Genomic DNA, 27,210 nt, shown 5'->3' on the forward strand with positions numbered 1-27,210 from the left:
CGCACAACACAGCACAGTGCTGGCTGTGGGAGCACCGTAGCGGCAGTTTGTTTTCATGGTTGAGAAGGATTTTTTTTTTTTATTTGTTAAGATTTTATTTACTTATTTTTAGAGAGGGAAGGGAGGGAGAAAGAGACAGAGAGAAACATCAATGTGCGGTTGCTGGGGGCCGTGGCCTGCAACCCAAGCACCTGCCCTGACTGGGAATCAAACCTGCGAAGCTTTGGTTCGCAGCCCGCGCTCAATCCACTGAGCTACGCCAGCCAGGGCTTTGGAAGGATTTTAAAGGCCCTAATTCTAAAGATCCCTTCCTCTGCCCTGCACTCCCCCCCCCCCCCCCCGCCTCTTTTCTTTGTGTGGAATAGGCTCGCAGACAATTGTAGGTAACAGCTCTGGCCAACAAAGGGCCTGGAGTACTACAGAACCGAATATGCCCGTAGTTCCTAGTGATGGTTGGTGTGCTCTTTTCGCCTACAAACCCGATAAAGCTTGATTGTAGTTTCCTTATTTTCATGATATTCTGATAGAGTTCATTGTTCATAGCTCATGTACAGCTTATTAAAGCATAAGTACAGATACTGCCCAACCTCCAACAGGGTTACGTCTGCCTCCATAAACCCATCGTAAGTGGAAAATATCGTAAGTCAAAAATGCACTTTATACACCTAACCTACTGAACATTGCAGCTTAGCTTAGCCTACCTTAATAAGCTCAGAACACTTCCCATTGGTCAGCAGTTGGGCAAAATCATTTAACACAAAACCTGTTTAATAATAACGTGTTGAGTATCTCATCATGTTTATGGGTATCACATTCTCACCATCGTAAAGTCAAAAAATCGTTAGTCAAACAGCCATAAGTAGAGGAACGTTTGTTCCCGATGTTACACGGATACTCAAGCACGAGCATGCTCTCAGGCAGTTCCCATGGTGACACGTGTAGGTGACATCAAACACTGACATTTGAGCTTTCTCATCCCAAAGGGATCGTCATCAACCCAAACGATCCTACTCTTGGATATATTTCCAAAATGGAAAAGATGAAGAGCTCACTAGACAGTGCTGGGCTAAGTCTGAGATTACCTTAGTGACCAGGGACATGTCCAGCTCTCCCTGGTGGCCAGCTGGTCTGTCTCAGTGAACTGTCGCATGAACACGGGTATTGTAGCAGAGGGGGACTTTCCAGCTCCGAGAATGTCCGTTTCGGACATCTCCCTTCCAAGGGGGGTTTGGATGAACATAGTTTTCATTCTTCCAGAAGAGGAACCACATCATGGTCCTGGCTTCCATGCAGCCGGGGAGGGAGGGCTGGGTGGTGTTCTAGTCCCGTGGGACGTTGCACGGTCTCTGTGGACTGCCGTGTGCAGTTATTATCCCAGGCTTGGGACTGGAGGACTGTCTGCGTGGAATTTATTTCCAAAGGTCCAGAGAAAGTCACTTAGGGCCCGGGAGTGCCTGATGCGGCTCCAGGAGAGTAGCCGAGTCGAGAGTGGGGAAGGTGCCGGTCTAGAAAACACTGCAGGACGCTGGGAAGGAAGCCACTGGAAACCTGAGCAGCGCCTTCCCTAACGGGGCCAGTCTTCCTGCTCGGACTCCACACAGAGAACGGTGTCCGTTCTGCCAGCGAAGCCCGCAAACGATGCACAATAATGTGCACTGCAACGTGGGTGCCGCCATGTTCACCATCATTTAGCATATTCCTGAAGGCATAAAAATGTTAGTGTACTTCATATACCAAACTGAAGATGGACCTTTGGAGCTGAGAATTCATTTAATAGTTCTCTACTTAAATACACTTTTGGAACTTTATATGTCTTGATACTGAGCCAATTTTCTGGGCACCATCTAATAAGCAGAGTCATTAGGTACCAAGTTCCTGCTTCTAATTAGTTACAACCTAAATAAATCCTGTCGACTGTGTGTAAGGAAACCCAGCAGACCCAGGCGGCTCCAGGGGGCTGCAGGTGTGGAGAAGGAGCTTCTCGGAGCTCAGATTCATCCACACCCACCACACAGCCGTCTTCACACTCTTGGCCCTAAAAGATGAATATGCTTTTGTTAGTAAGCACCCCTAGTAAGCACCCCTGGTCATGGACTTTGCCCTCTGTCTGTTCTTCTTTGAAATAAACGGGAGCCCTAGCCTAAGCCTGAGCATCGGTAATGCAAAGGCAGAAGGGATAGGAAGGCTCCCCTAAGAGAATCAAGTCGTTCTTTAAAAAACAAAACAAAACTGAGAATCACTCTCTGAGAAAATGCCTGCCCTCTGTACCTCTCCAATGGAGGTGATGTGTATAAGCAAATTTGTAAATGTAAAAGGAGATCATGCTTTTTAGGCCCACCCATACCTTCATTAGATCCCACTCGGGGGCTGAAACCTGGTTTGTTAACTTTTCATTACCTGGGCCCGGCACACACCCTGAGTTCCACGCTCCGGCCGGAAGGCAGTTCCGCCCCAGCTCTCCCTGCGCTGTCTTGCTGTTTACGGTTCATTTCTGCAATCAGCTGATCAGTGCCCATTCATTTAAAATGCTGTAGAAATAGTCCTAATTTTCTTTAGTTCTACTGGTGTCATCTCATCTAAAGGACTTATTCTAAGAAACAGACAAAATCATAAAACTGGCAATTTTCCCAAATTTAAACCAATCTTAGTTTAATTACTTCAAAAGAGAACCTTAGTCCTTACCATCGTAAATTCCTACTAAGAAAAAGGTGCAGACTGGAGGGTTGTTAAATAAACTTGAGGAGTCTACGGAGTTTTGGTCACTCAGGATATGCTAGGGTGTGTGTGTGTGTGTGTGTGTGTAACACACGCTACCAAAGTCTTGGCGGCTTGAAACAACAAAGGGTTACCTCTTGTCGGTGCCACACAGGTTGGGGACAGGGCCCACTTTGTGCCGTAGTCTCCTCACTTTAAACCAGGCTGTCTTCGCCACCGCCACCTGGGCCACACTGCAGACCAGGAAGGGCCCCGGGGGGGTCTTGCTGCAGCAATGACAGCTCACAAGTTCCTGGTGGATGGGGGAGGTGGCCCCGCCCAGTCACCAGGGGATCCCATCAGGCCCCCGGAATGGGTGGGGCGGGAGGCGGAGAACCGAAAGTAGCTGGCAAGCGGTGCTGATGTGTACCACCGCAGATCTCTTCTGAAGAAAAACAAAATTACTAGGAATACAGGTTTCAGTTTGCCAAACACCGACTTCAAGAAAAATGCTTTTCAGTTCAAATTAGGATTGCCCGGAAGTTTCATGTTTCTGCCTGGTTAAAAAATAAATAATACTTTGATCAAAATATAAACAATTCAAAGTTCCTATGGAGAAATAAGACCCATCTCCCAGCCAGAGGCCATACTTCCCAGGGCGGACTGGGAGCGGGAAGAAGACTGTGCCCATGGGGACAAAGCTCAGCACCGTCCTAGAGATGGAGGGTGCCAAGGCCAGCTGGGCCTCTCCACGCGCGGCCAGCAGGCAGGGCCAGCTCTGCACAGGGATTTGGACAGAACACCCTGGAGAGAGAGACGCCTGTGGACCCAGCTGATGAGGTGTGCCGGGGGGCCGTGCCAGGGGAGACCCCAGTATGAAGGGAAAGAGGAGAGGGACCTCGTTTCCTGAGAAGACCGGCCGGAGTGCAGGTGGCAGCAGGCCCCACCTGCGGGCTCTATGAGAGTACTCTCCTGGACTCGCCACCCTCTCCATGGCCAGGGGACACTTGGGGGGTGCGCATCATGGCTGGGACCTGTCCAGAGAAGGCTGCCCCCCGGGCCCAGGTGGAAAGCCCCCGCTGGGAATACAACTGGACGAAGACACGGCGTCCTTCCTGATGTCCTGCGGGCCCCTGAATGCCCGGGAAGACAAAGGTAACAGAACATGGGGGACATCCCCCCAGCCAGCACGGAGGAAGGCCACGTCCTGAGCTTATAATGGTCTATCACTGTCGTGTCAAAGACTGTGTTCCTATTACAATCCTTCAGGAACATTCAGCAGACTGAAAAGAAACGGTGATAAGGATTTTGCTGGATGGGGGAGCACAGGTTTCCACCTCTGTCTAAACCCTGGGCGGCTCTCACACCTTTCGGAAGGCGTAATGGCGGAAATCGAAGCAGCAATTGCCTTAGGACGCATCTTGCTAACAGCTGCACAGAACGAGTGGAGACAAAGCCAGCGTCTCACAGACCCAGCTCCCAGCTCCAGGCCTGACGCTGGGTGCAGGGGGGGCTCCCGGGGAAGGATCCTGGCGGGGCCTCTCTCTGTGGGGCGGGGCCTCTCTCTGGGGGGGGGGGGCCTCTCTCTGGGGGGGCGGGGCCTCTCTCTGCGGGGGCAGGGCGCAGCTGCCTCTGTTGGGCTCCTGCAAAACGCACGCTAGCGTCACTTTCTCCTTTCACCTTTTCTCCTGACGGTGAAAATCCGCGCTGGGTTTGTTTGGGTTAGCAGAAGCAGGGACTGATGCAGGTCTCTCGTAAGTGCGGAGTGGTCTAAAACGGACTTTTGAATAGCAGGGGATATGGCTGTGTGTGGCTTTGATTTTTAGTTGTGATATACCAGGTTTTTTGCTTTAATTTTCCCGCTCTAGCCTGTTCTCGCTCTTTAAAATGACCCTGTGTAACTGGTGACGTACTCGTTTGCGACGACTCACAGGACTGAAAATTCTGTGTATCTGTGCTTGTCGCTGTAGTTACACGGGTGTTCTCTCAGATTCGATATTTAGAACTTTCCCGTTCGGCCCATGAGCACTGACATTGGTCAGTGCTATCGGGGAGTTCAAGGGCATGTTTAATTCAGTCCACTCACATCATGTTTCTGTGTTCCCCGCCGAGTTCCGAGTCTTCAGGGCGAGAGTTTTAGAACTCAGTGTGCGTTTTCTTCTTTCTTTTGTCTGTTTTAACGCCTCTCCCATGACCCACCCCCACAAAAAAAAAAACCCTCTCAGATTTGTTTTTAAGAAACAAGTGTTCCAACACCTGACCCACAGCTGCATCCCGTTAACCTTTGCTGAGACTGTGGCTGCCCTTGGGGCCCTCCTGGGCCCCCCAGAGAGAGGCCCTTTTGCTCTTCTGGGTGGCCCACCCACTGTGCCAGGGAGGCGGGAGTATCCGTGCACAGTCTCCATCCTAAGGAAAGAGCAGGGGGGGCCCAAGGTCAGCCCACCCGCTCAGCCCAATGCAGGAGCCCTGAGATGTGGCCGTGGGAGCTGAGCTGGGCTGTGAGCGTCAGCTGCTCCGGCACTTTAGTGGTGCTGTGTCACCTGAAGCACAGAAACTGTCACAGTGATGATTTCATATGGGTCACACGTTGACATGGTAATATTGTGAATGGATTGGATTACATGGAACATAGTAAAATTAATTTTGCCTGTTTTTTAAAATGATTTTATTTATGTATTTTTTTAGAAAGGGGGGAGGAAGGGAGAAAGGGAAGCATCAGTGTGTGGTTGCCTCTTGTGTGCCCCCTACTGGGAACCTGGCCCGCAACCCAGGCATGAGCCCTGATTGGGAATCGAACCAGTGACCCTTTGGTTCTCAAGCTGGCACTCAATCCATTAAGCCACACCAGTCAGGACTAATTTTTGCCTATTTTTTTAACCTTTTAAAAAATGTGGCTTCTAGAAAATTTAAACTAACACATGTGAGTGACTCATATTATGTTTTCATTGGACGACCACAGGACTTATTTTTAACTACTTTAATAGGCCTCAAATACTGATGATAATTTTGATATGGCGAGTTCTTTCTCATAAGAGCCCGTATATGGTAACTGTTTTATCTACTCTTGTTTTAAAGTAGGAGGAGGTGTGTGAACCTTCCCAAAGCATGATGGGTAATTTGGCGAATTCTCTTTTCTGGATGAGAGGCAACACAGTTGCTCCCTAGAAGCAGGCCGCGGCTCAGTGGTGTCAGGTGCTGACTCCTGTCTGACCGGCGGGTCACCCAAGAGGAGGTGGGCTGGGGGACCTGGGTCCCCCCAGGTGGTCCCTGGGCCATTCCGGCCCCGTTGCCATCCTCTGGCTCCCCACGCTGGCGTGAAAGACCCGGGGGGGTCTAACTTTAAGGAGGCTGCTAGTCCTCCAAACCAGTGAGCCCCAAATCCTCAATTAATGTTTTATTTGCACAGACTTCTTAGAGATCAGGAAACCCGTAGCGGGCAGAGCCTGTAGGGATCTGGGGAAGACACCGCACTCAGTGAACCGCCGGGTCAGATGGAGGGCAGGAAAACTGCCCCTCCCACTGGTGTCTGCACGTTTCCCCGGGAAACGTGGACGGATGAAAAGTCCACGGACTGGGGATGACCAGGTGAAGCTGCAAGGCCAACATGCAGACCCCTGAACTGCCCCCCCCCACCCCACGGCAGACCCCACTGACCAGTCACACTCCTCTCTTAGGGAAGGGTTATCGGATTGAATCTCCAAAATTCTAATGAGGTGAATGTTACTACTGCCGCCACCGATGAGGGAACGAAGGCCCATAGAGTTCAGAAACAGACTCCTGGAAACAGAGGCCAGGCTGACAGCTGCCCCCAGGGGGAGGGGGCTGGGCAGCTGGGTGAAAAAGGTGAAGGGAGTAAGCAAAAAGACAAACTCGAAGATGCAGACGGCAACCGCATGGTGACCGCCAGAGGGACAGGGGGCTGGGGGCGGTAGAAGAGGGTAAAGGGGAGATGAATGGTGATGGGGGAGACTTCACTTGGGGTGGTGAACACACAGTACCATACATGGGCGATGTATTATAGAATTGTGCGCCTGAAACCTATATAATTTTATTAGCCAATGTCACCCCCCTAAATTCAGTAAAACGAATTTAAACTAAAAAATAAAAGAAAGTGTTCTGAGTGAAATGTGGTGTCTCTGGCCTGACCTCCGTGGGTTGTCTTCCTTTACCAGAAGCCTGCCCCCAGCAGGGGTGCTCTGAATGCCGTGTTTATAACAGAGAGCTATTTATAATGCCTTTGTCTCTCTTGGAGATTTAAATTAAAATGTCAACTTGAAGAAGTGTTTCAGAAAAACACCAGGAAGCCTTGTGCACAGAGTTGGATTAATCAAAGGAAGATGAATCGAGTACTCTTTTTAACGCAGAGAACATCACTGTCAACACAAAACAAAATCTTGGCCGAGTTAAGACCGGGAAGAGACAGAGCAAACAGGAGCCAGCTCCGTGGGCCAAGAAAAGGGAGTGGCCCGTGCCACTGAACCCCGAGCCGTGCCTCTTTCTGGGAGTAGCATTGCTGGTCACAAGCCTCCAAACAGACAGGTGTCCCCGAAAGCGTTTTCCGTTTCCTTTTGCTCCAAATGAGCACGGACACGTACCACTCAGGTGACATAAGTGTGTGATGGAATGCAATGACGTGTTGGAGTCTAAAGGTGGCGCTCTGCATGGTCCACGTATGTGGAATTCTAGAAAAGCAGCACTGTCATGGTAGAAAGCAGGTGGAGGGTGGCCAGGGGCTCAGGGTCTGGGGGGAGGCTTGACTGGGAAGAGACGAGAGGAAACTTTTCAGGGTTGTGGGAATGTTCCAGATCATGATGCTGCTGGCGGTCATGTAACTCTACACATGTACCAAACTCATTTGAGTGTTTGCTTAGAATGGCTGAGTTCTATTGGATGTGATATTTATATATGTATCTCCATAAAGTGAATGTAAAAGGACATTCAGTAACTTGCTACAGCTTTTCTATTCTTTTGTATCGGACTCAGACTAGGCAACATGTGCTCACCCTTGGGTGGTGGAAAATAAGCACGGCCGAATTTCCGAACGCGGAGCTGGAAGCTGTGAAAGGTCGCCAGCAGCAGGTGTCACGGCCCAGGCGCGGCCAACACGTTACCAGGCGGAGGCCGTCCAAGACGCAGCTTTCAGCCTCTCGGGGCCCGTGGACACCCATAAAGTGGGTCATCTTTCAGGGTATCTGCGTCACTGTGGAGAACATGCTAGTAAATCAAAGACCAGCTGGATTTGTTCTTGAGTTGGCAGAATTCTGACTTGCTTGGAAGTACTATTAATCCTTTCATTCACTGGACAGGCGGGGCTGGTCTCGCCGTCCTGGCGACCTTCCCTCGTTATTGGCGCTACACGTTCCGTCGGCGGAGGCTACACCTTCTGCATTCCGCTTGTGCTTTCACAGAGCGGTGGCCGTGTGACAGTCTGATTTTAAATCTTCAAAGTTTGAAATGAGGACTAATACCAAATATTTCTGACTGAGTGAACTAGGGTACGGAAGCAATGATTTTATCCAATACGGAATTATTTTGCCTAGAATATTGAGTTATTAAAGAAAAAGCATTGCTCTGGGCTAAATTCTCCAGATCATTCTGCAACCAGTGACAGAACACCAACTTAATTGGGCCATGACAATGAGCGCATTTCCTGGCTCCCGTCTCCGGAGTTCTCGAGTTACAGAAGGGCTCTGAGCTGGCCAGAATCAGGTCTTCGTCTCCAGCACGGTTTTCTCCCTCTGGGCTCTGCCGGCAGGGCAGCTCACCTTTACACTGCCTCTCTCCTGGGCGTAGGGTGGCTGTGGAGGTGTGTTGGAGCCCACCCTTTCCTCCTTAATTCCCTGAGCAAAGAGAGGGGAGATTCCTTTGGGAATCTCTGACATAAGGGCAATGCAAGACTTTCCCAGAAGCTCTTTCCTCATTGGTTCCAATTGGGTCACATGTCCATTACTCACTGCTTCAGAATGGGTCACATGCCCAGTCACTGCAGAGAGCATGGACTGAGCCTTAGATAATCAGGCTTCCCCGCAACTGGAAATAGTCAGCTTCCCGGAGAAGACGAATCGATGAATTGTGTGTGGGGTATGTGTGTGTGTGGTGTGGGTTCTGTTAAGAAAGAGAAAGGGAGAAAGATGCTGAGTCAACAGCAAACAAAGATATACTAGCGTCTAATTTAAAATTTATGAGCTTTTTTCCTTGTTACAGAAGTTACATAGGTTAAATTTTAATTTTGAAAGAATATTTGTGGCCAAAAAGAAGAAAGTAAAACCCACCATTATTCCACTGCTCTATGAGAGCCATTGATGAAATGATACAAACATACTTTTAAACAATAAAATGAATATTATACTCTGCATACTTTTAAGCCAGTATAGCATAACAGTTAGCAATACAGACTTGGGTATCAACCTCCGGGTGCATCTTCTTACTGTGTGCAGGTCCTCATTGGGTAAATGACTTTGCATTTTCATTGGCCCTTGAACGATGCACGTGTGAACTGTTTGGGTCCACTCACACATGGATAAGTGAGCCCAAGCTGTTCATAAACCAACTGTGTTTTCCATCCAAGTTTGGGGTCCACATATGCCCAGGGTGGATGTGGGTGGTACACAGATTTTTGACTGTGTGAGTTGTGGGCAGCCCTAACTCCCACATTTTTCAAGGGTCAACTGTACTTTGAACGGGGACCTCAGAGCCTGCAAAACCGAGAGTGCTCACTACCCAGCTCTTCACAGAAAAGGTTTGCTGACCTCTGGGCTTGACCTCAGACCTCTCCTGGCTTGTCAAAATCTACCATGTTGTCATTCCATGGTCACAGAGTGATTTGACCAGTGACAACCAGTCTAGAGACCTGATCAGGAAAAAGTGACGTCACAAGAGCGGACAGGAAGGCAAGATGCACGCTAGCGGATCACTGAGAAACAGCTGAGAACCGTGCCTGGCTGCGCTTGGGGGCCGTTACTGAGTGAAATGCAGGTGACTTGAACACACGCACCACAGTACCGCGTGAGGACGCTGGACAAAGCGGTGCTTCACGTCCAAGGTGGGGCAGCGGGACGGTGCCAGGTGTCACCATACTACTCAGAACAGCACTGATTTAAAACTTACGCATGGTTTATTTCTAGAATTTTCTTTTTAATATTTTCGGACCGTGGTTCGCCACAGGCAACCAAAACCGCAGGAAGTGAAACCCCCTATAAGGGGGCGCTACGATGCTAGGGCCACAGAGCTCTGATGAAAATTAAATGAAACCCCAGAATCTTATAGATATTATCTACTCCACAGAAGCAGCCATTTTTATATAAATGATGTATAGAAACTCCTTGTGGAAAACATTTTGGTAGCCAACAACATAATAATGTGTTATTATAATATACTAAATTCTTATGTTACAATTTCGGTATCTGTGCCTTCTTTTTGGAGCAGTAAAGGGGAAGGTAGGTGTAAGAACCCTTCCTTGGGAGGCCCTAACGTTCAGAAGACTAGCTCAGGGAGCAGCTTGGCCGGCCCTGTTCAGTAAGGCACAGTCGGCCTGCAAGGGGAACAGACACAAAATATGTCGTGACAAAGAGGAGAGACATGTCTCTGTAACACGCAAGCCCAGAGGTGTGGAGCCCGGCTCTGGAGGGCGGCTCTGCTCTGTGAGACCTTGCAGGACCCGGGTTCCATTCGTCTTGTCTCCGCACCGTCTCCTGTGACGGGCTGCGTGAGCGAAGCTGGTTCACCCGCATCTTCTTGTCCCCTCCTTCCGGAAGGGGAAGGCAGTGGATGAAGAGCAAGCCATTTCCATTTTAAAGGATGAGACCCAGAACTGTACACGTGGTTGCCACCTCCATGGTGAGACCTTAGTCCCAGGGCCACCCAAAGCTGAAAGAGAAGCTGGACGGTGTGACTTTAGCAGGGCAGCCATGCGCCCAACTAAGTTTCAGGGAATTCTGCTTTCAAAAGGGAGAGGAAAAGAGTGGACGGTAGAATCGACTAGCGGTCTTGCATGGGCATCATCATGAAGCTATCATTGTTCCATTGACTCTAAGACTATGGGTATTGAGACATATCCTCATTCTACTTATCACTAAGGAAGAAGAACTGTGTTATTTAAACTATGACTCATGGCTTTCCTACCAGCTCAGTTGTAGAACATATCCCAATTTAAGAGATGTTAAAATATGAAAAATACGTGTCTTGCAATACTGGAAATAAAACATTGAAGAGACTTAGGACAAGAACGTGATCTAAAGACGCTCATTTTGCATTTTTCTTCTGTGTTCTGTGTGTGTTCGAGTCTCCCTGGAGCAAGCGTAGGCTGGAGATACCAAGCACTGGTTGACCGTTGTGAATGATGTTGGGAATAGCTGCTTGACCCCTATCAGTGGGAATTTACTCAAAGTCATATTCCTGTCACTGCTGGTAAAGGGACTTTTGGCTCAAAGGCTTGGGGAAAACTTGCCCAGATTCCCACCCAATCTGGGCCAGAGCTGGAGTTGAGGTAAACAGACGGTAGGGTCCAGACATGGCCAGGGCATCCGTCTTCTGGTTTCAACATCCAGTCATCAGCCAAATGTTGGGTGAACCCAAGGCACTTTGCTTGGTGCCACCCCGCAGTCCCAAGCTCGTGAAGGGAGAGAGAGAAGCAGTATGTACAAGGTGGTAGGTTCAAGGTCACAGGTCTGGGTAACAGAGGCCCAGATTGGACTCATCAGTTCCACTTGAGGTTGGCAAGGACCTCCTGATGGAGGTGAAATCAGGGCTGAGCAGGTCGAAGGGCCCTCGGAGCAGAGGTTACAGAGTGTGCGAGCCCTTGGAAATGCGAAGCCACTGTCACTCGGGGCATGGCAACGTTAGGGTTCCTTTGGTTGTGGAGGGTTTGCTGTTCAGTGTTGTTTCATTGGGCCTTGCCCGTGGGCAGCAAACGGCGACCTTGGTTTCAAACTCAGTTAAAGAAAAGACCAACTTCAGGGATGGCCAAAGAGGAATGAAGTGGATTTGTCTGGATCTGAAAGATGCTAGAGGGACGGACACAAAACGATACCTTTGGTGCCACGCTTGCTCTTGAACTTAACGTTACTCTATCTCACTTGTCAGCATAAGGTTTAAGGACTGAATCGATTAAGAAACACTTATTTGGATCCCACTTGCTTTGGCCACTTTTATGCTGGTTTTCTGCAATGTCATAAACACACAAATACACTTGACTGTCGAGCACCCCGATTTTTCCTTATTTACTCAAAGCAGTGTAGCACACAGTACTGCCAATGTTAGCCTACGAGGAGATTCTCAGTGCAGCAACCACATCTTTGTGAACTTGACCTGTTAAAAAGGCTGGAGAACCAAACGGTTCACCCTCGGTTTTAAGATGCCAGTCTCCATGAAAGTCCCGGGTCCAGTGAGGTCATCGGTTCGGGAGCGTTGAACCTGGTCAATGACAATCCTGTAATGTGCGGGTGTTGCTTGCCGTGTATCGCTACTGAAATCTGCTTCTCTTGTGTAGATCACTGTTTCAGACGAGGAAGTTAGTAATCCATCCTTTTTAGATCTGGTGAGAACTCCCCAAATGAGGAAGTGCACACTTATTCTTATGTTTGCTTGGTAAGTTTGCCTTGGGATGGATTCAAACCCTCGTGTCAAATTTACGCTGCGCCCCGTCCTGCCGGTCGGGTTGACGCCGCCTCTTACTTGCTCCCCGCTGTCTCCTGGTATCGCTGCAGGTTCACCAGCGCCGTGGTGTACCAGGGGCTGGTCATGCGCCTGGGCATCATAGGGGGCAACCTCTACTTGGACTTCTTCATCTCCGGCGTCGTGGAGCTGCCGGGAGCGCTGCTGATCCTCCTGACCATCGAGCGCATCGGACGCCGCCTTCCCTTTGCAGCAAGCAACATCGTGGCGGGAGTGGCGTGCCTGGTCACGGCCTTCCTACCCGAGGGTAATTGCCTTCCGACTCGGGGTGGCGGCCGAGAACTTGAAAAGGGAGCTTGCATGGAAAGTAACCCAGCATGAGGGGAGACGCTCGTCCTTAGAAAATACACCATTGCATCGCAACCCCGGTGCCGGGGACACGTCAGTGGGGTGTCACTCGATTTTCCGCCTAGTCCCGGGGAAGACCCTTGAGCGTGGGAGAGTGCCCCTGCAGACTGCTCTGGCTGCTGCCTTTCTAGGGGCACGTGTGGGTGTGACTGAGTGGCATCCAGCTCGAGGCGATGTCACTTACTGCTGACCTCCTTTACGGATCTGACTTGTGACAGCATGGCCGGGCTCAAGGCACTTCCTGGGCACCGGCCACGTCACCGGCCACGTCACCGGCCCCACGCGAACCAGAGGTTCCAGCGGGGCAAAGACGCAGTTCTTGACTTCAACAGGTTCCCGGCCTAGTAGGGGATCAAGACACTCCAATGCTCTCCCAGCGCACTGTGATGAAGGAAATAGCAGTAATTACAAGGTTTCGAAATAGCAGAAAAATCCTAGTAAAGAGGTGTGAGGAGTGATTCATCGGAGGGGGGCGGAGTCGGGAAAGCTTCCCGGAGGGGGGGGTGCTTTGGGGTGTGGAAGAAGGGGCAGGGAGGCGTTGGGCAGAGGGGGGTCTGTCGACGACTTCTCCAACGTGGAATGTGGTTTCTGGGAGCAGGGGTTGCCTCCGAGGGGTCAGAACCACGCGTTCTTGGTTGTCACTGTTATGCAGGTGAGGAACAGAGGGGTCATCTGTCACTGGTGGTGACCAAACCACGCCGGGAGCTTGATTACAGTCTTGTGAGCTTCATGAGGAGATGGGGGAGGGGGTGGCCGTCTGTAGCTGTAGTGCTCTGGACAGTGACCGTGAGGGGGTGGCTGTCTGCAGCCGCAGCGCTCTGGACAGTGACCGTGAGGGAGCGATGCTGAGAGCACGGACGAAGGGAGTGGCGGTCGGGCTGGGATGGGATGGGTGGTTCCAGAGATGATTCTGGGACAGAGTTTTCGGGAACTGGTGGCCGGTACGGAGGTGGCAGGTGTCTCCAAACACATGGCGAGCGCACCCCAGATGGCATCTGCCTCCACACACAGCCGGGTGGGACTTGGGGAGTCCCAGGAACATGCGAGTCACAGCGGGTTAATCATTCCTGGGTGTGAGGCAGGGGTGGCAACAGGAGAGCTGGGTTCTCCGGGGGCCCTTTGCGTCAGCCTGACAGGCTGTTTGCTTGCGTGTTTGTTTTGTTTTGTTGAGAATCCTCTGAGGACCAGGAAAGATGTGATGAGATGCAGAAGTCAAAAGAGTCAGGTATTTGTAGATGAGTTTATGAAGTCCCCAAACACCGGGTAGAACCTATTTAAATACAGTCACAGAGCTGCCTATCTGTAGCACAGGAGGGGAAGGATGTAAAGTCCCGTGTGTTGCTGGAATGGCTGGTGGTCAGCGGCCCTGCCGAGCCGCATTCCTGTCGGTTTCCCGGCCGGTGTCCGTTCCCTGGGGCTGCACGATGAAGCTGCACAGCCTCGGTGGCTTGACACCACGGAAGTCCCTTCTCTCCCGGTCCGGGGGCCTGGACCCCGGTGTGTCGCAGGGCCATGCGCTCTCCGCAGGCTCCAGGGGAGGACCCCTCTCGGCCTGCCCCCCAGCTCCTGGAGGTCGCCAGCGTTGCTGGCCTCCGACCAGTCTCTGCCTCTGTCTCCCCGTGAGCTCTCTGCGTCTCTGTCCTGACCGCCACATCTGCAGAGACCCTCCTTCCAGATAAGGTCACGTTCCGAGGGGGACAGTAGTCAGCCCACCACACTGCGGTGTCAACACGTGCCGAGAGCTGGGGAATCAGTGTAAGAGACACCGGCCAAAGCGTGTCTATCTGCACCTGTTCATCGTGGCCACTAGACCAGGACTGGGGGGCGAGCGTGAACAAGATATTCACAATTCCTGTCCTCGGGGTTAAGTGCAGGGTAAGTGGAAGGGGGGCATATCAGGGACGTAGGAGGCCCCTCTTTTTATTCCACTTTCCTTTCATAGCACATGCTTTGGGGTTTCATTTAAAAATGGGGTTCCCTAAGACGCGGTCCTCTGTTCCCACCGCCTGTGCAATAAGAACTGAGTACCCACTGCTCATGAAGCTAGGGAAGTGGGCGGAGAGGCTACTGCTGTGGTGCAGCCATCAGCTTGGGCGTCTGCAGTGGGCGCTGCCTTCAGCGTGACCACAGGGCCTGCCGGTCGGACGTCCAAGCCGGTGTGGGCGTAACTGGGTGGGCGGGGCTCACGCCGTTGTGTGGAGAACCCGTTTGTATATTAGAAAACAGGAGGTCTTTGCTTGGTCAGATCAGTTTTATTTTGTGGATGTAATTTCTCATTTAAGCTTTAGGCCTATTCTTAGCGATGTCGAAAATTACCGTAATTTGTTGTGTGTAATGTGCATTTTTTAATCTAAACTTTTGAGGGAAAAATAAGGATGCACATTATACATGGGTAGTGCAAATTCCATATCTATGTAAATGTTTTCAATTCTTTTATTTACGAGTGTGCATGAAAAGTGCAACTCTAGAAAAGTGCAACTCTTTAGAAAGCAATCACAATACCCACATGCAAAATCATACCGTGGAATACGATAACAGGTTTTGTTTCTAAATAGAAATAACTAAATAACTGAATTTTAAAAATCAAAATGAAAGATCTTTTTCCTGAAAGTGTGGGCCAGAATCATGGGAGCACATCATGCACAGCAACATACAGTAATGACTCCTGTTTTGGACATGTTTTACATACGTGGGCTGCAGACTCGGCTGTTTCTGCAGACACGTGTTAGCTGTGATTGACAATAGCGGGCTCCGAACCCCGACTGCGCCCTGTGAGCGCCAGATCCTGACAGGCTCCTCCCAGGGGCTGACAGCCCTTAGACCCACTCAAAGAGTGATGGGACTTGCTGCTGGGGCTTTTCAATTAGTGTCAGAAGACTACCCCCCCTCCCCCCGCCCCATCACTCCTGGTGTCACCAACTGGAGAATGCTGGTCGGCCTTTTAGAGGAATCGGCTCTAACACGATCTCCAGAAAGCAGTTTAACCAGCTTTCCCTCCACTATGCTCGGCTTCTCAGGGTCTGAAGAATGAAACTGGAGAAAGAAAGAGTTTTCTGGCTGTGTGTATCCTCGCCCAAGACTCGCTGCTGTCGGTCACATTTTTGAGCTCCGGAGTCTGAAACACACAGAGCTCTCTTTGGCCTGCCTCGTCTGCCATCTCTGACTTGGGTTTCTTTAGGCTGGCCCCGAACCTGGCAGTGTGGCTAAGTCTGTCTTGTACTTCTGTTTTTCCTTAAGTGAAAAGTAAGTTTATGCATCTTAATTCACATACCTCTAGTAGGAATTTTCACTAAATTTTATTTCAGAACTCAGAACAGATGGTATGTTCAGAGGAGATACAAACTTGTGTTTGTTTAAAATCTTGCATTTATTCTTCAGAAATTGAGCTGTTATTCCCAGTAATCCCTAGAAGCTCGACCAACCCCCATTCGGCGGGGGGGGGGGGGCCTTTCTCTGAGTCCACACGACTCTGGAAGGCGGTTTCAACTTCACTACTCATTTTTAGGTTGCCTTGTGGGGTTTTTTTTTTTGGTCATTATCATCACAAGATGTCTATTGTCATTCCACCATAAATTCAGCACATTACCGGGATGATGAGAGAGTTTGTATAACATTCACACATCAATTATACTTTCTAATAAATTGTCTTTGCTTCGTTCTTCTGAGGGACAGCGTGATGTCCTCGGGCCACCTGTCACACATTTCCACAGACCCCTGTCACTGTGTAAGGGCGGTTCCATCCTGGCCTCCGCAGCTGGGCGTGAGTTGAGGGTCTTTCAGTTTAAGGTCACCACGTAGGACCAACGCTGTCTCCTCAAGGGCGTCAACCGGACAGCATTTTCTGAATGATTTTCTGAATTCACTGGATGGTTTTCACGGTGTGTGTGTGGTGCTTTAATTTGATTTTTGTCTGGTTCTCCCCAGCAAACTGTCCTAGCCTCGGCTGTAAACAGCTTGTCACTGCAGATGTCACCAGGACTGCCAGAGCGGTCTTGATTCGGCAGAGAAGCCTGTGGTCTGGGGACCAGCCCGGGGTGAGGATGTTATCCCCACGTTAGCGGGCACCTTCCTCCTCTCTGCCTGAGAGCAGTGGGGGTGCCCGGCCGGGTGGGCCCAGAGGATCAGTACTGGCCCCCACATTCCCTTCCCCAGCACCTGGCAACGAACCGCCTGCTCCCCCAGGGGAGGCGAGGATGTGTTTCCCAGTCCCTCTCCCTGGCTTTCATGAGAAAGCGGGGTGTAAAGAAAACCCATGCTGGCGACTGGACTTCGGTGCCAGAGCAGGCAGCGGCCCAGACAGCCTAGCTTGGCTGTGCCCACGCCCCGGTGGGACTGTTCAGGAGCGCTCCAGGTGACCTGGCCCAGGGGGAAGACATCAGGTCGCCAGGCCGGCCTCGGCCAGCCTGTGGTCCAGACCCAAGGCGCTGGGGCCTCTCCGCCACGGCCTGCATTCCTGCGTCACCTTCGTCTCTGCATGCCCTCCCGGGCAACTGTTGTCCGTAGTGGGCTTTAGCCCTTTTCATTGGTTGGCTCTCCTTTAGAGAAAACAGGCATCGACCTACTGAACTCATCCTCCTCTTCATCCTCCTCATGTGCTCCTACTTTCCTACTAAAACAATTATGTGTCCAGGAAGGGGCAGTCGTTCCAGAAGACCGCAGGACCGTTTAGTGCGGAGTGAGCGCAGATAGGTATTGGCTGTAAAAGGGAGGGGTTTCCCTTCCAAAGCTGGGAGTTGGGCGTGCGGAGCACGAGCTGCCCCTGCTCACACCAAGGCCACCGGAGAGGGGGCCAGACACTGCTCAGCCCAAGGACCCCGGGGCTCTCACCTTTTAGGACAAGAACGGTCACTCCTTCCCTTAAACACAAAAGCAGGAAGGCGTTTAGTAAAGAACGCTGGGCGCCTCTCACCGGAGAGCCTCTGTCCTCTCCGTACGGGGGGTTGGGGGAGCTCTGAGTCAGTCTATCTGTAAACCAATGAGTCGACTGGTGCTAAGGAATTGGGCTCTTCCGGATAATTCCTTGGGGAAAGTAGCAAGACTGGGGGTGACGTGAGGGAGACAATGGGCGACCAACGTAGCAATGGGGCACGGCGGAGGCGCCCCCTTCCGAAGACCCCAGTCCCCCGAGCCTCACCGCTCTCCGGGAACCAAAGGCAGCTTGGTGTCGGGTCATTCCCGGTCTGTTGGCGACGGCGCTTCTGGGTGTCACCAGTAAAGGGGAGTGACCAGAAAGACCAAACGGGCACCACACGGTGCCGATGCTTTTCAAGGGCACGGCGAAGGCCATCCTCCAGACCGAAGGCCAGCGTGGCCAGGCCCTCCCGGGAAGGCCCCGCCCCGAACGTTGTTGTTCTGGTGCGTGGCCGCCCAACAGACGGGGCTGGGGTCGAGCTGCTGACCTCTGACCCTGCGCAGAGGTGCGGTCAGCACCGGGAAAGGTGAGCCATCCCCCTGGTAGTGGCCACTGCGGTTGAAATTTGGCTCCGATGGTAGAAGGTTTCAATCGCTTATGCTTAAAATTAGCGAGGACTGAGGGCTCATAGCACACCCAGCACTTGCCTTGCCTTGTTCTGTGACTTGCACCGAAAGCGCACCCCTCACTCCCGCCCCCCACTCTCTCTGTGTTTCAGGAAGAGCGTGGCTGAGGACCACGGTGGCTACCCTGGGCAGGCTGGGCATCACCATAGCCTTCGAGATCGTGTATTTGGTGAATTCAGAACTGTACCCAACGACGTTACGGTAATTCCCAACATGTGTGTCGCGGTTTGTCCTAAGTGTTCTGAGTTGACGTAAAAACCATGGAACAGTTCCCTTTGCTTGGTGACACCATGACGGGGGCCAAAACCAACCTCAAAGACAGCGTGCTGTGAGTCGTGGCCTCTCTCCGCCTGGTGGTCGTCCACATTTTGTGAAAGAAAGAGCATTTCTCCCGCCTGTCTCGTCTTGCCCAGCCGTGGTTTTGCGGAAAGGCACTAGACTCGGAATCAGAAAACCTGGCGAGTGCATGCACGCTTGGATGGGGTTAACTCTCTCTCTTTGTGGGCATCACCTACCTGGAGGCGGCTGCCTCCATCGGCACCCTGTTCCACATCCTCTCGCAGTGAGCAGCCACTTACTGCGGGACAGAGGGCAGCCGTGTGCCGGCCCTAGAGCACATTGGCCAGCTTTCCCCACGGAAGGTTCGTGGCCTGGTCCGGCTGGGTGCCGAGCGAGCACGTGAGTGTCACCGAGGCGGCTGGGTGGCGAGCATGCTCCCCCCGGCAGCCCTGCACGGCTCCTCGGCAGCCTCGTGGGACATGGGTCATGGGACACGGCACTTACCCGTGTGTGGAGCTGCGGTGCCCAACGTGCACGGTCTGCTCGTGGGAGTGGCGGAGTGGTCGTTCTCTAAGCCCAAAACCACAGGAATGGGAAAAACACTGTTGCAGTTTCTTCGTCGCTTTCATGTCTGAATATGTTGCATGTCTCAAACTTATTTAAATATGTTTTTCATTTACAACCATTATTTTCTCTCCAGAAACTTCGGCGTTTCACTGTGCTCGGGCTTATGTGACTTCGGGGGCATCATAGCCCCGTTTCTGCTCTTCCGACTGGCCGCCGTCTGGCTGGAACTACCTCTCATCATCTTCGGTGAGCTCGCACTGCACGGGCGCTCTCACACGCGCTCACCGTGTTCTCCGCGTGGTTACGCTTTGTGTCCATGATAGGCGCTCGGTACCTGTACGGCAGCCCTGCCGGTTTTGAGGAGCCAATCCCACTGCAACGAACTGTGACACCCTAAATGTCTTAAACGGACGAGACAGGAAGGGGCTGGGATGAGCGCTGTTCAATTTACTTCGCTTTCTTCGCTTGGGTTCTGAGTTCAGTGCTTCCAAGCTCTTTGGTGGCATTGGGAGTAATGAAATGCCAACGGTTTTCATGAGACCGAAGCAGACCTTCGGCCTGTTGAAAAGAAGCCTGAAATCGAATTACGGTATTAAATGTTCCGCATCTATCAGCGTCACATCTTCCTTCGCTCTGATGCCTCGCACGCAGCACTGCGCTGAAGGAGCAAGGACACAGGCCCCTCGCACACCTGACGTAGCCTCTTCGATGCGCCCCAGCTCCACCCCGCCTCCCTCCCTCTGATCTTCCTAGGACCCCTGACGGGGGAGGATCGCAGCGTTGGGAGGGACCTTCCGGTAAACCAGTCCAGTGCTTCTCCCGGGCTGTCCCGCCTCTCTGCCTGACCCCGCCCCTCGCCCCCCCTCAGCGAGAAAGGGTACAGGTTGGCCCTACGGCAGCCAGCGAGCTTTCCTCCGCCTCTGCTTCCTTTTTCACCCACTGCTAACCATTCAGATGGCGAGGGAAACACTGAGTCCAGGAGAACACACGTGCTCGCAATGCAAAAGCCTAACGGTGCCAGGGACGGGAAAGCCAGCCCCTGACCGGTCCACACCAGTGAAATCTCAGTAAAAGAACATTTCGGATAACGTCCTGGAATCTGAGCATCAAGCCCAGCGCTGATTCTGTAGCCGGCACCAACAGGTGGAGTTCAACCAAGAGGGAGTGGTTTTGGAGCCCAGTCCTTGCAGGCAGTGGCCCGGCCGTCACGGGTGCTGGAATGTGGGCCCGGCCCTCCCAGAGGGAGCCACGTGTCCGATGCAGCCGTGATTGAGAACGGAAGCACATAACATACACTAGACACAGATAACACAGACTCAAACCCCATCAGTCCCTGATTCAATGACATGTGCTGGCACCTGTGTTCCTGAGGTTATCTATGTCTTTGCATCTTTCCGGTGGGAATTCTATAAAATGGGGTGCTATGGCACCTCTCTTCCCAGCACCTTATTTGGCGATGTCACGGCGGGAGTTGGAATTGTCGGCCGAGGGGAGATATTTACGCCATGGCCATGGGCAGATGCTACAGATCAGAGCCTTTCTTTCGGGAGAGCTGCTTGGTGGATACTCACAGGCGCGCCACGGAGATGAGATGGGGAGGAAATAGTAGCACCCAGGGTTCCAGGAATTTCGACTCTGGGGAGCAGGAATGGGGAGGGTGGTAAACAGGGGTGTGGGGTTCATAGGAGGGCCCCAAAGGGTGACAGACGGGAGTGTGTCGTGGTGCCTCCACCGGTGGCTGGGCCACTGGGGAGAGGATTAATCACTTCAGCAAGGGGCCTAAAATAGCAAGGTCAAGAGGCCGACCTCGGCAGAAGGGACTGGTCCTGCAGTGGCCATGGCAGAGGGCTGGCAGAAGGGGACTGAGAGGAAGCCGTGGCGTTCTAGGGTCAGTGAAAGGACGCGGAGGGGACGCCTCTCCGGTGGTGTCTCCATTCCCTGGAAGTAGGAGACGAGGGCGTCTCTGAGTGCTGGGCCCCGAGTGGGTGCTCAGTAAGTGATGGTCCGGCGGGCAGGGGCATGGATGGATGTCTGCCCAGAGCCCAGGGGCGCTGGGACTGCCCAGGGTTTGAGGAAGGGGAGGAAACGGTGGCAGAGGAAAGCGGCAGAGCTGGTCGGGGTCACTGGGGCCTGCTGCCCTGAGGGTGGGCTGAGGCTGGCGAGTGGGCGGAGGGACGAGGGCCAGCCGTGCGTTCCCAGCGGTGACGCCTCCCCTGTTCCACAGGCGTCCTGGCGTCGGTCTGCGGCGGCCTCGTGATGCTGTTGCCGGAAACCAAGGGCATTGCCTTGCCGGAGACGGTGGACGATGTCGAAAAACTGGGCAGGTACTGTATGGAATGTAGCACCTCTTCAACAAAAGCAGCATTTCCAGCCACTGGGGAAGGGGTGGTATGGAGACAGTTAAATGCCCGTGGGGAGAACAAGAATACTAAATTCCTGGCTCACATCCTAAGCAAAAACTCAAAGTAGCTGTAAGACATTAATGTAAAAGGAAAAAGCTGTAAGTGAATGTGTATCATTTTTTAAAAGATGGTTATGAAGAGGGAAACATTTCCGACTAAGGTTTTAAAACTCAGAAGTGTTCTAAAGAAAAGGGATGGATGATTTGGCCAAGCAGAAATAAGTGAAATGTGCATCAGTAAGCAAGTAATTGTAAGAAATAATATATTTATAATATGGGTTACTGTACAGAGAGTAGAAGAACTAAGATGTGTCTCTCTGGAATGAAGTGGGGAGATGTTCAAGATTAGGTTACGAAGTGAAAAGGCACTGAAAAATGTGTTACGGTATTTGTTAAAAAATAAAACCAATAGTTCCTGGCTGGCGTAGCTCAGTGGCTTGAGCGTGGGCTGTGAACCAAAGCATCGCAGGTTCAATTCCCAGTCAGGGCACATGCCTGGGTTGCAGGCCACGGCCCCCAGCAACCGCACATTGATGTTTCTCTCTCTCTCTCTTTCTCCCTCCCTTCCCTCTCTGAAAATAAATAAATAACATCTTAAAAAATAATAAAACCAATAGAAATTTCTCTCTGTAGCTAGATGAGAAGATAGTCAATAGAGGTAGACAGACAGATGGACAAATAGACAGATGGACAGATGACTATGACAGAGATACACAGAGTGACGAAAAGAAGTGAGGGCACTGGAAATATCAGGGAACATTTGGTAAAGTGTATGATTGTCTAAGCACTGCTGTACACTTAACATGAATACAAGATAACACTGAATGTAAAACTGTACTTGGAACATAAAACATAAAAATAAGTCAATCTTTTCTAAAAGCGACTGAGAGAATGGGAGAGAAGGAGGCTGGGTTTGGGAGAAGTGTGTCTAATGGTGTGCAGGGAAAGTGACGATCTAACCCATGTATAAAGGTGGAATATGTTTCTGTCACACTCACAAAAACTCATATTACACGAGTTCTAATTTTCTAGGTTTGAAATCTCTCATAATAAAAAGCCGGGAAGAGAGGTTATGAATGGGAGAGTGTACAGGAAAACATCTGAAGTAACATCGCCTGCTCTGTGGGGCTAGAGACAGGTGGGGCAAGGGGGGGAGGGCAAGGCGCCCTCTGCGCACGTCCGTATTGACTTTTTAAAAGATTTTTTTAAATTAATTTATAGAGAGGGAAAGGAGAGAGATAGAGAGGGAAACATCAATGTGCGGTTGCTGGGGGCCGTGGCCTGCAACCCAGGCATGTGCCCTGACTGGGAATCGAACCTGCGACGCTTTGGTTCGCAGCCCGCACTCAATCCTCTGAGCTACGCCAGCCAGGGCCCATATTGATTTTTTTTAAAAAGTTACAACACATTGTCTTGTGTCATCTGTGTAATTTTTTAAAGTAACTGAACAGTTAATTTCAAAAATAAAAATGACCCTTTTTCTAAATAATGGCCTGGAAATTAAGCGGATGGCTCTCTAAATTTTAAACGAATGTATCAAAATATGTACGAAAAGACTGACACGTCAGTAACGTCGTTCAGTTTTTCTTCACTTGTGCGCTGGGAAGAGAGTTGGTACACTTTTGCAGGTACCTGTGCGGTCGATGGTTTCACATGTGTCATTTTGTTTAAAGCAGAGTGATCGGGGGCAGCAGGATTTTTCATCCTCACTGTTTTCTGTACTAGGATATCTACGCTCAGATTTCACAACTTTACCTGCTAGGCCTGGGGCGGATGCTCTCTGGTGCTCAGGTGTGACTCCGTGGTTTTGTGTGGTTTTTATTATTTTATGCTGTGTTCTACTTGATTATGACTTTCTTCAATAGTGCATATCCCTGTGGAGGACTGGAACTTTCTCTCTTCATACCCTCTCTTAATGTGGCACCCTCCGCCTCCCCAAAGGTAGACCACCCTTGCTAAGGGTCTCACGGGTGTTTTACCAGACCTTTAAAACGTATACAGTGATTTTGCTGTCCTGTTTCTTGATGCTATTTTGGAATGTAAGGTTGATTAACCATCCCAGAATGTTCCTAAGAAAAGCTCCCTCGGAACCAAACCACCAGCCCCTATCCAGCAGCTGACTCCTTGCAGGACTGGCCAATCAGGGGACAGGGGTCATTTGTCCCATGCAGTCACCCCAAAAGATTCTTATGCTTGTTTGGAAGTGCTTGGGACTGGCTTGCACTGCAAAGCTCTGCTTGCATTTCACCCTCAAATCATGTTACCGGAAGTTTGGGGTGAGGGGGGAGAGTGTCCTTAAGCCCTAAAATTAGGAAAAGAAATTTAAAAAGGCATCAAAACACTGTGAAGCCCCCCTGAGTGTTAGGCCACGGGCAAGCCTTGCTTCATCCAGAAAGCAGAAACCCAGCTGGGCTGATTCTATCCTCACAGGCAGTTTCTTGGTTGGAGTCAGGGTCTGGGGCTAGGTTAGGGGGGGTGGGGGGGTCCAGTCCTGCCACCCCAATCCCAGCAGTGCTACACTAGAAGATCCGGAGGAAGGAGAACATTCAAGAAGCTTAAATGAAGCCATGGGGAATGGCGGGAACGGAAATAAGACCGTCACGCAATGAGATGTTCAGACAGTCAGGCTAACTTCTCCTGGGCTGACGGGTCTCAGGGCTGTTACCGGGGAGAGCATCCCAGCCCGGATTGCAGGGTCAGAGGTCAGGAGTTCGAGGCTGCACGTCACGCTGCTAGGGCTTCCGGACTCCCTCCTGGTCTGGGCGCAGGTTCCTCCCCACCCATCTCGGGCCAGGGCTGCAGCGTGGCTCCTTCCGTTCCTGCGCCCCGTGTGCTGCTGCTTGTTTGCACAGCGGGAGCGGTGCACGCATGCGCGACCCCCAGAGCAGTCAGGGGTCAGCTTCTCAGACGCCTCAGGGAGGAGTGGAGGGAACCGGGTGATCTGAGCTCAGGACTCTCCTACCGAGTTAGCCGAGTGAGCCATGGAAATCAGAGTGAGGTGCCGGGAGGGGTGGGGCTTTGGAGAGCAGCCAGGCGGGCGGGCGAGTGGTGCGCAGGGACAGTCAGCCTCCAGCCACGGAGGAACAGGGAGACTTACACCAGCCGAAGCTCCTCCCACACGAACTGTTTCTAATTCTCCCCGTGTCTGTAACTTTTTGTCATTGAAAAAATATGATAAATGGTTAATCATGCCTAGTCCCTACCCTTGGGGAATAAGCTTGATTTTACCCTGGTAAAAGCTTGATTTAGAGTTTTATAAGTTAAGCACTTGAATCGTATTCCATAGATGTTGACTCTGGGGGAAAAAAAAAAACTATTTTACACCAAACCTGGGAGCACTTTCCTTGTAAAAGTGCACTTGATCGTCGTATCATTGGTGCTGTTTGTATGTTGCTGTTGTTGACACTCCAAGTTCATTTCCAAACCCTCTGCTGCTCAGCAGGGCTTCCCGAGGCACCTGGGGTGGTGGCGGGGGGTGGGGGGGGGGGGGGGGGGGGGGAACGGGCCTGAGAGCCGGTGAGCTCCGGGCCTGGGCCCAAGGGGCTGGGTTGCCTCTGGGCTGGGTTCTCCGTGTGCAGTCCCGCCTGGGTGTCCGTCCAAACCAAATGCACGACTGAGTAAGTCAGACAAGACTTTCTCCCAGCTGTGGTGTAATCTTTAACGGGGGCTCCCTCTTGTCTCCTTTGTTTTGTTAGCCCGTATTCCTATACCTGTGGCAGGAAACAGAAAACCCCAGTTTCCAGCTCTCACCTTTGAGGCCCCTGCCAAAGACGAGAGGGAGGAGCCGCCCCCCACCCCCGCGGGCGACCCCCCAGGACCTGGAGTGCCTTGCAGAGACGCGTGCGCCCACGACTCCAGCCGCGCGGCGCGGCGTGGCTCCTGCTGTTGTTAATACTCCACAAAGACGTTTGCACCATCCAGAGTGGTTTCCATATGATGTTGGAGAAGAGGTGTTTTTCTGACCGTGGGACAGTGCCTCCGACCCACCAGCTGCAGAGAGACGACAAGAGAAGCCCCCGTCCAGCCCCTCCGACAGCTCCGTCAGGAACAGAGGGAACTGCACAGGACCGGACTCCGACTCCCCGAAGCCGGCCGAGGAAGCGAGTCCCTGGCCTGAGCGTCAGGAAGGCTCCCGGGGTGATGGAGACCCCGGGACAGGCAGGGCTGAGCCTGTGCTCCCCCTTCTCACCTCGAGCTCCAGGAGCCCCGGCAGCATCGGGGCTGCAGGCGCCTTCAGGCCTCGTGCCACAAATCAGCACAAATCAGCGGAGGAATCAATTATTATAAAGCCAGGTTGGGTCCCAAGATGCTGGGGGGGGGGTGGTTTGGGTCCTCATTGGGGGTGGACACTGGGGGTCACCTACCTGTTCTTTACTGAGAAAAAGCCAGGGGGTGTGAATGATTTCATGGGCTGCAGGGCTTTAACCACAAGGGGGTATTTATCTTATACGTGTGAGTCCAGTTCTCGGACGGTGCCCACGGTCAGGAGGGAAAAACACGGACGGTTCTCCTTCCACCCGGACACTCTTCCCTTGTCTCGGCAAGTAGCTTACACTTCAATGTGAAAGAAAGGTCAAGTGTATCCGTGCTGAGAAGAATGAGCAGAGACTGTATGGGTGACTGTGTAGATGTTAATAAGGGATCACAGCTTCCTCTTTGTGTTACTGAGACTTTGACATGCGGGGCTTAAATGCACACACACGCTGTCTTTTTCCGGGGTCCTGCCTCAGACGTCTGCCCTCTTGCTTGGTATACTTGCAGAGTCCGTATCTACCTTATGCAGATTTTTTAAACGACTTCTTCTGTGTAGACAGGCCCCATGGGCACCAAAGGGAAGTCTTGCCCGCGGGGGGAATCTCTCTGGGAATGCGTGACAGAGTGTACATCGAAGTGTGTGTGACCGCAGACTCAGCCCTTTTGCGCCCAGGGCGCGTCGGAAGTGGACCCGAGATCCCCGTCTCCCGACGGAGCGGCCCGGCGCTGTCGGCTGTGCCGCGGCCCTCACCTTCCCCTCGTCAGCTTTCTTTGCGTTTCTCTCTGCTGCAGGGTGACTGCCACCTTTCAATTGTATTTTGAGTTTGAGACTTCAGTTCTGAGAACAATAAAAATTTTAAGTTGTCGAGAACAATCGGCGTTTGCCCCTTCTCTTCCTTTGGACCACGTGGCACTGTAAAACACTGTTGCTGCGTGACAGTGTGCTCCTCACACTGGGGCCGCCAGCTAGGGGTGGAAATTGGGGGGCCCGCCTTCCATACATGCCTGTCGCCCCTCCACAGGCCCTAGGCACGTTTCCTAGACTCTACGTGACCCAGGTGACCCTCAGACCCTCAGCTGGTCCTGTGTTTGCCCTCCACTGCCTGGCTTGCTTCGTGATACACAACTCCCTGTCTGTGGTCCCCGGGGCTGGGCTCAAGTCAGACCATCAGTGACAGGTTTCACTCCCAAGAAAATTTGTTCTCGAGATTCTCCGTGTGTATTGCAGGTTTGCAAACCTTCTTCTCAGTGCCAGAAATAAAGATCTTGCAGACGCACATCACGCTGTCTTTCACTGATGAGGTAGATGCATGGGTGACCTATAAGGACGTCTTTATGGCCTCGCAGGCTTCTCGCCCTACATGCAGCTGTTCCTTAGGAGAAGGCGCAAGACCCCGCGTCTGTCAGTCCTACACTAGCTAACACGGGTCGCAGGAACCGAGAACATGAAAACAATG

General features: G+C 51.9%; 1 protein-coding gene across 1 annotated transcript in view; it reads left to right on the top strand.

Annotated features, from left to right (window-relative positions):
* Positions 1–26,627, top strand: part of SLC22A3 (solute carrier family 22 member 3) — a 79,316-nt gene extending 52,689 nt beyond the window's left edge. The window contains exons 6-11 of the mRNA XM_028504016.2: positions 12,182–12,279; positions 12,399–12,613; positions 18,345–18,453; positions 19,232–19,344; positions 21,323–21,422; positions 25,195–26,627. Of these exons, the coding sequence (XP_028359817.1) occupies positions 12,182–12,279; positions 12,399–12,613; positions 18,345–18,453; positions 19,232–19,344; positions 21,323–21,422; positions 25,195–25,255 (696 nt within the window). The 3' untranslated portion in view covers positions 25,256–26,627. The remainder of the gene's footprint in view (positions 1–12,181; positions 12,280–12,398; positions 12,614–18,344; positions 18,454–19,231; positions 19,345–21,322; positions 21,423–25,194) is intronic.
* The last annotated feature ends 583 nt before the right edge of the window (positions 26,628–27,210 follow it).

Source organism: Phyllostomus discolor, chromosome 4, assembly GCF_004126475.2.
Source record: "Phyllostomus discolor isolate MPI-MPIP mPhyDis1 chromosome 4, mPhyDis1.pri.v3, whole genome shotgun sequence".
In the NCBI taxonomy this organism is placed as follows: domain Eukaryota; kingdom Metazoa; phylum Chordata; class Mammalia; order Chiroptera; family Phyllostomidae; genus Phyllostomus; species Phyllostomus discolor.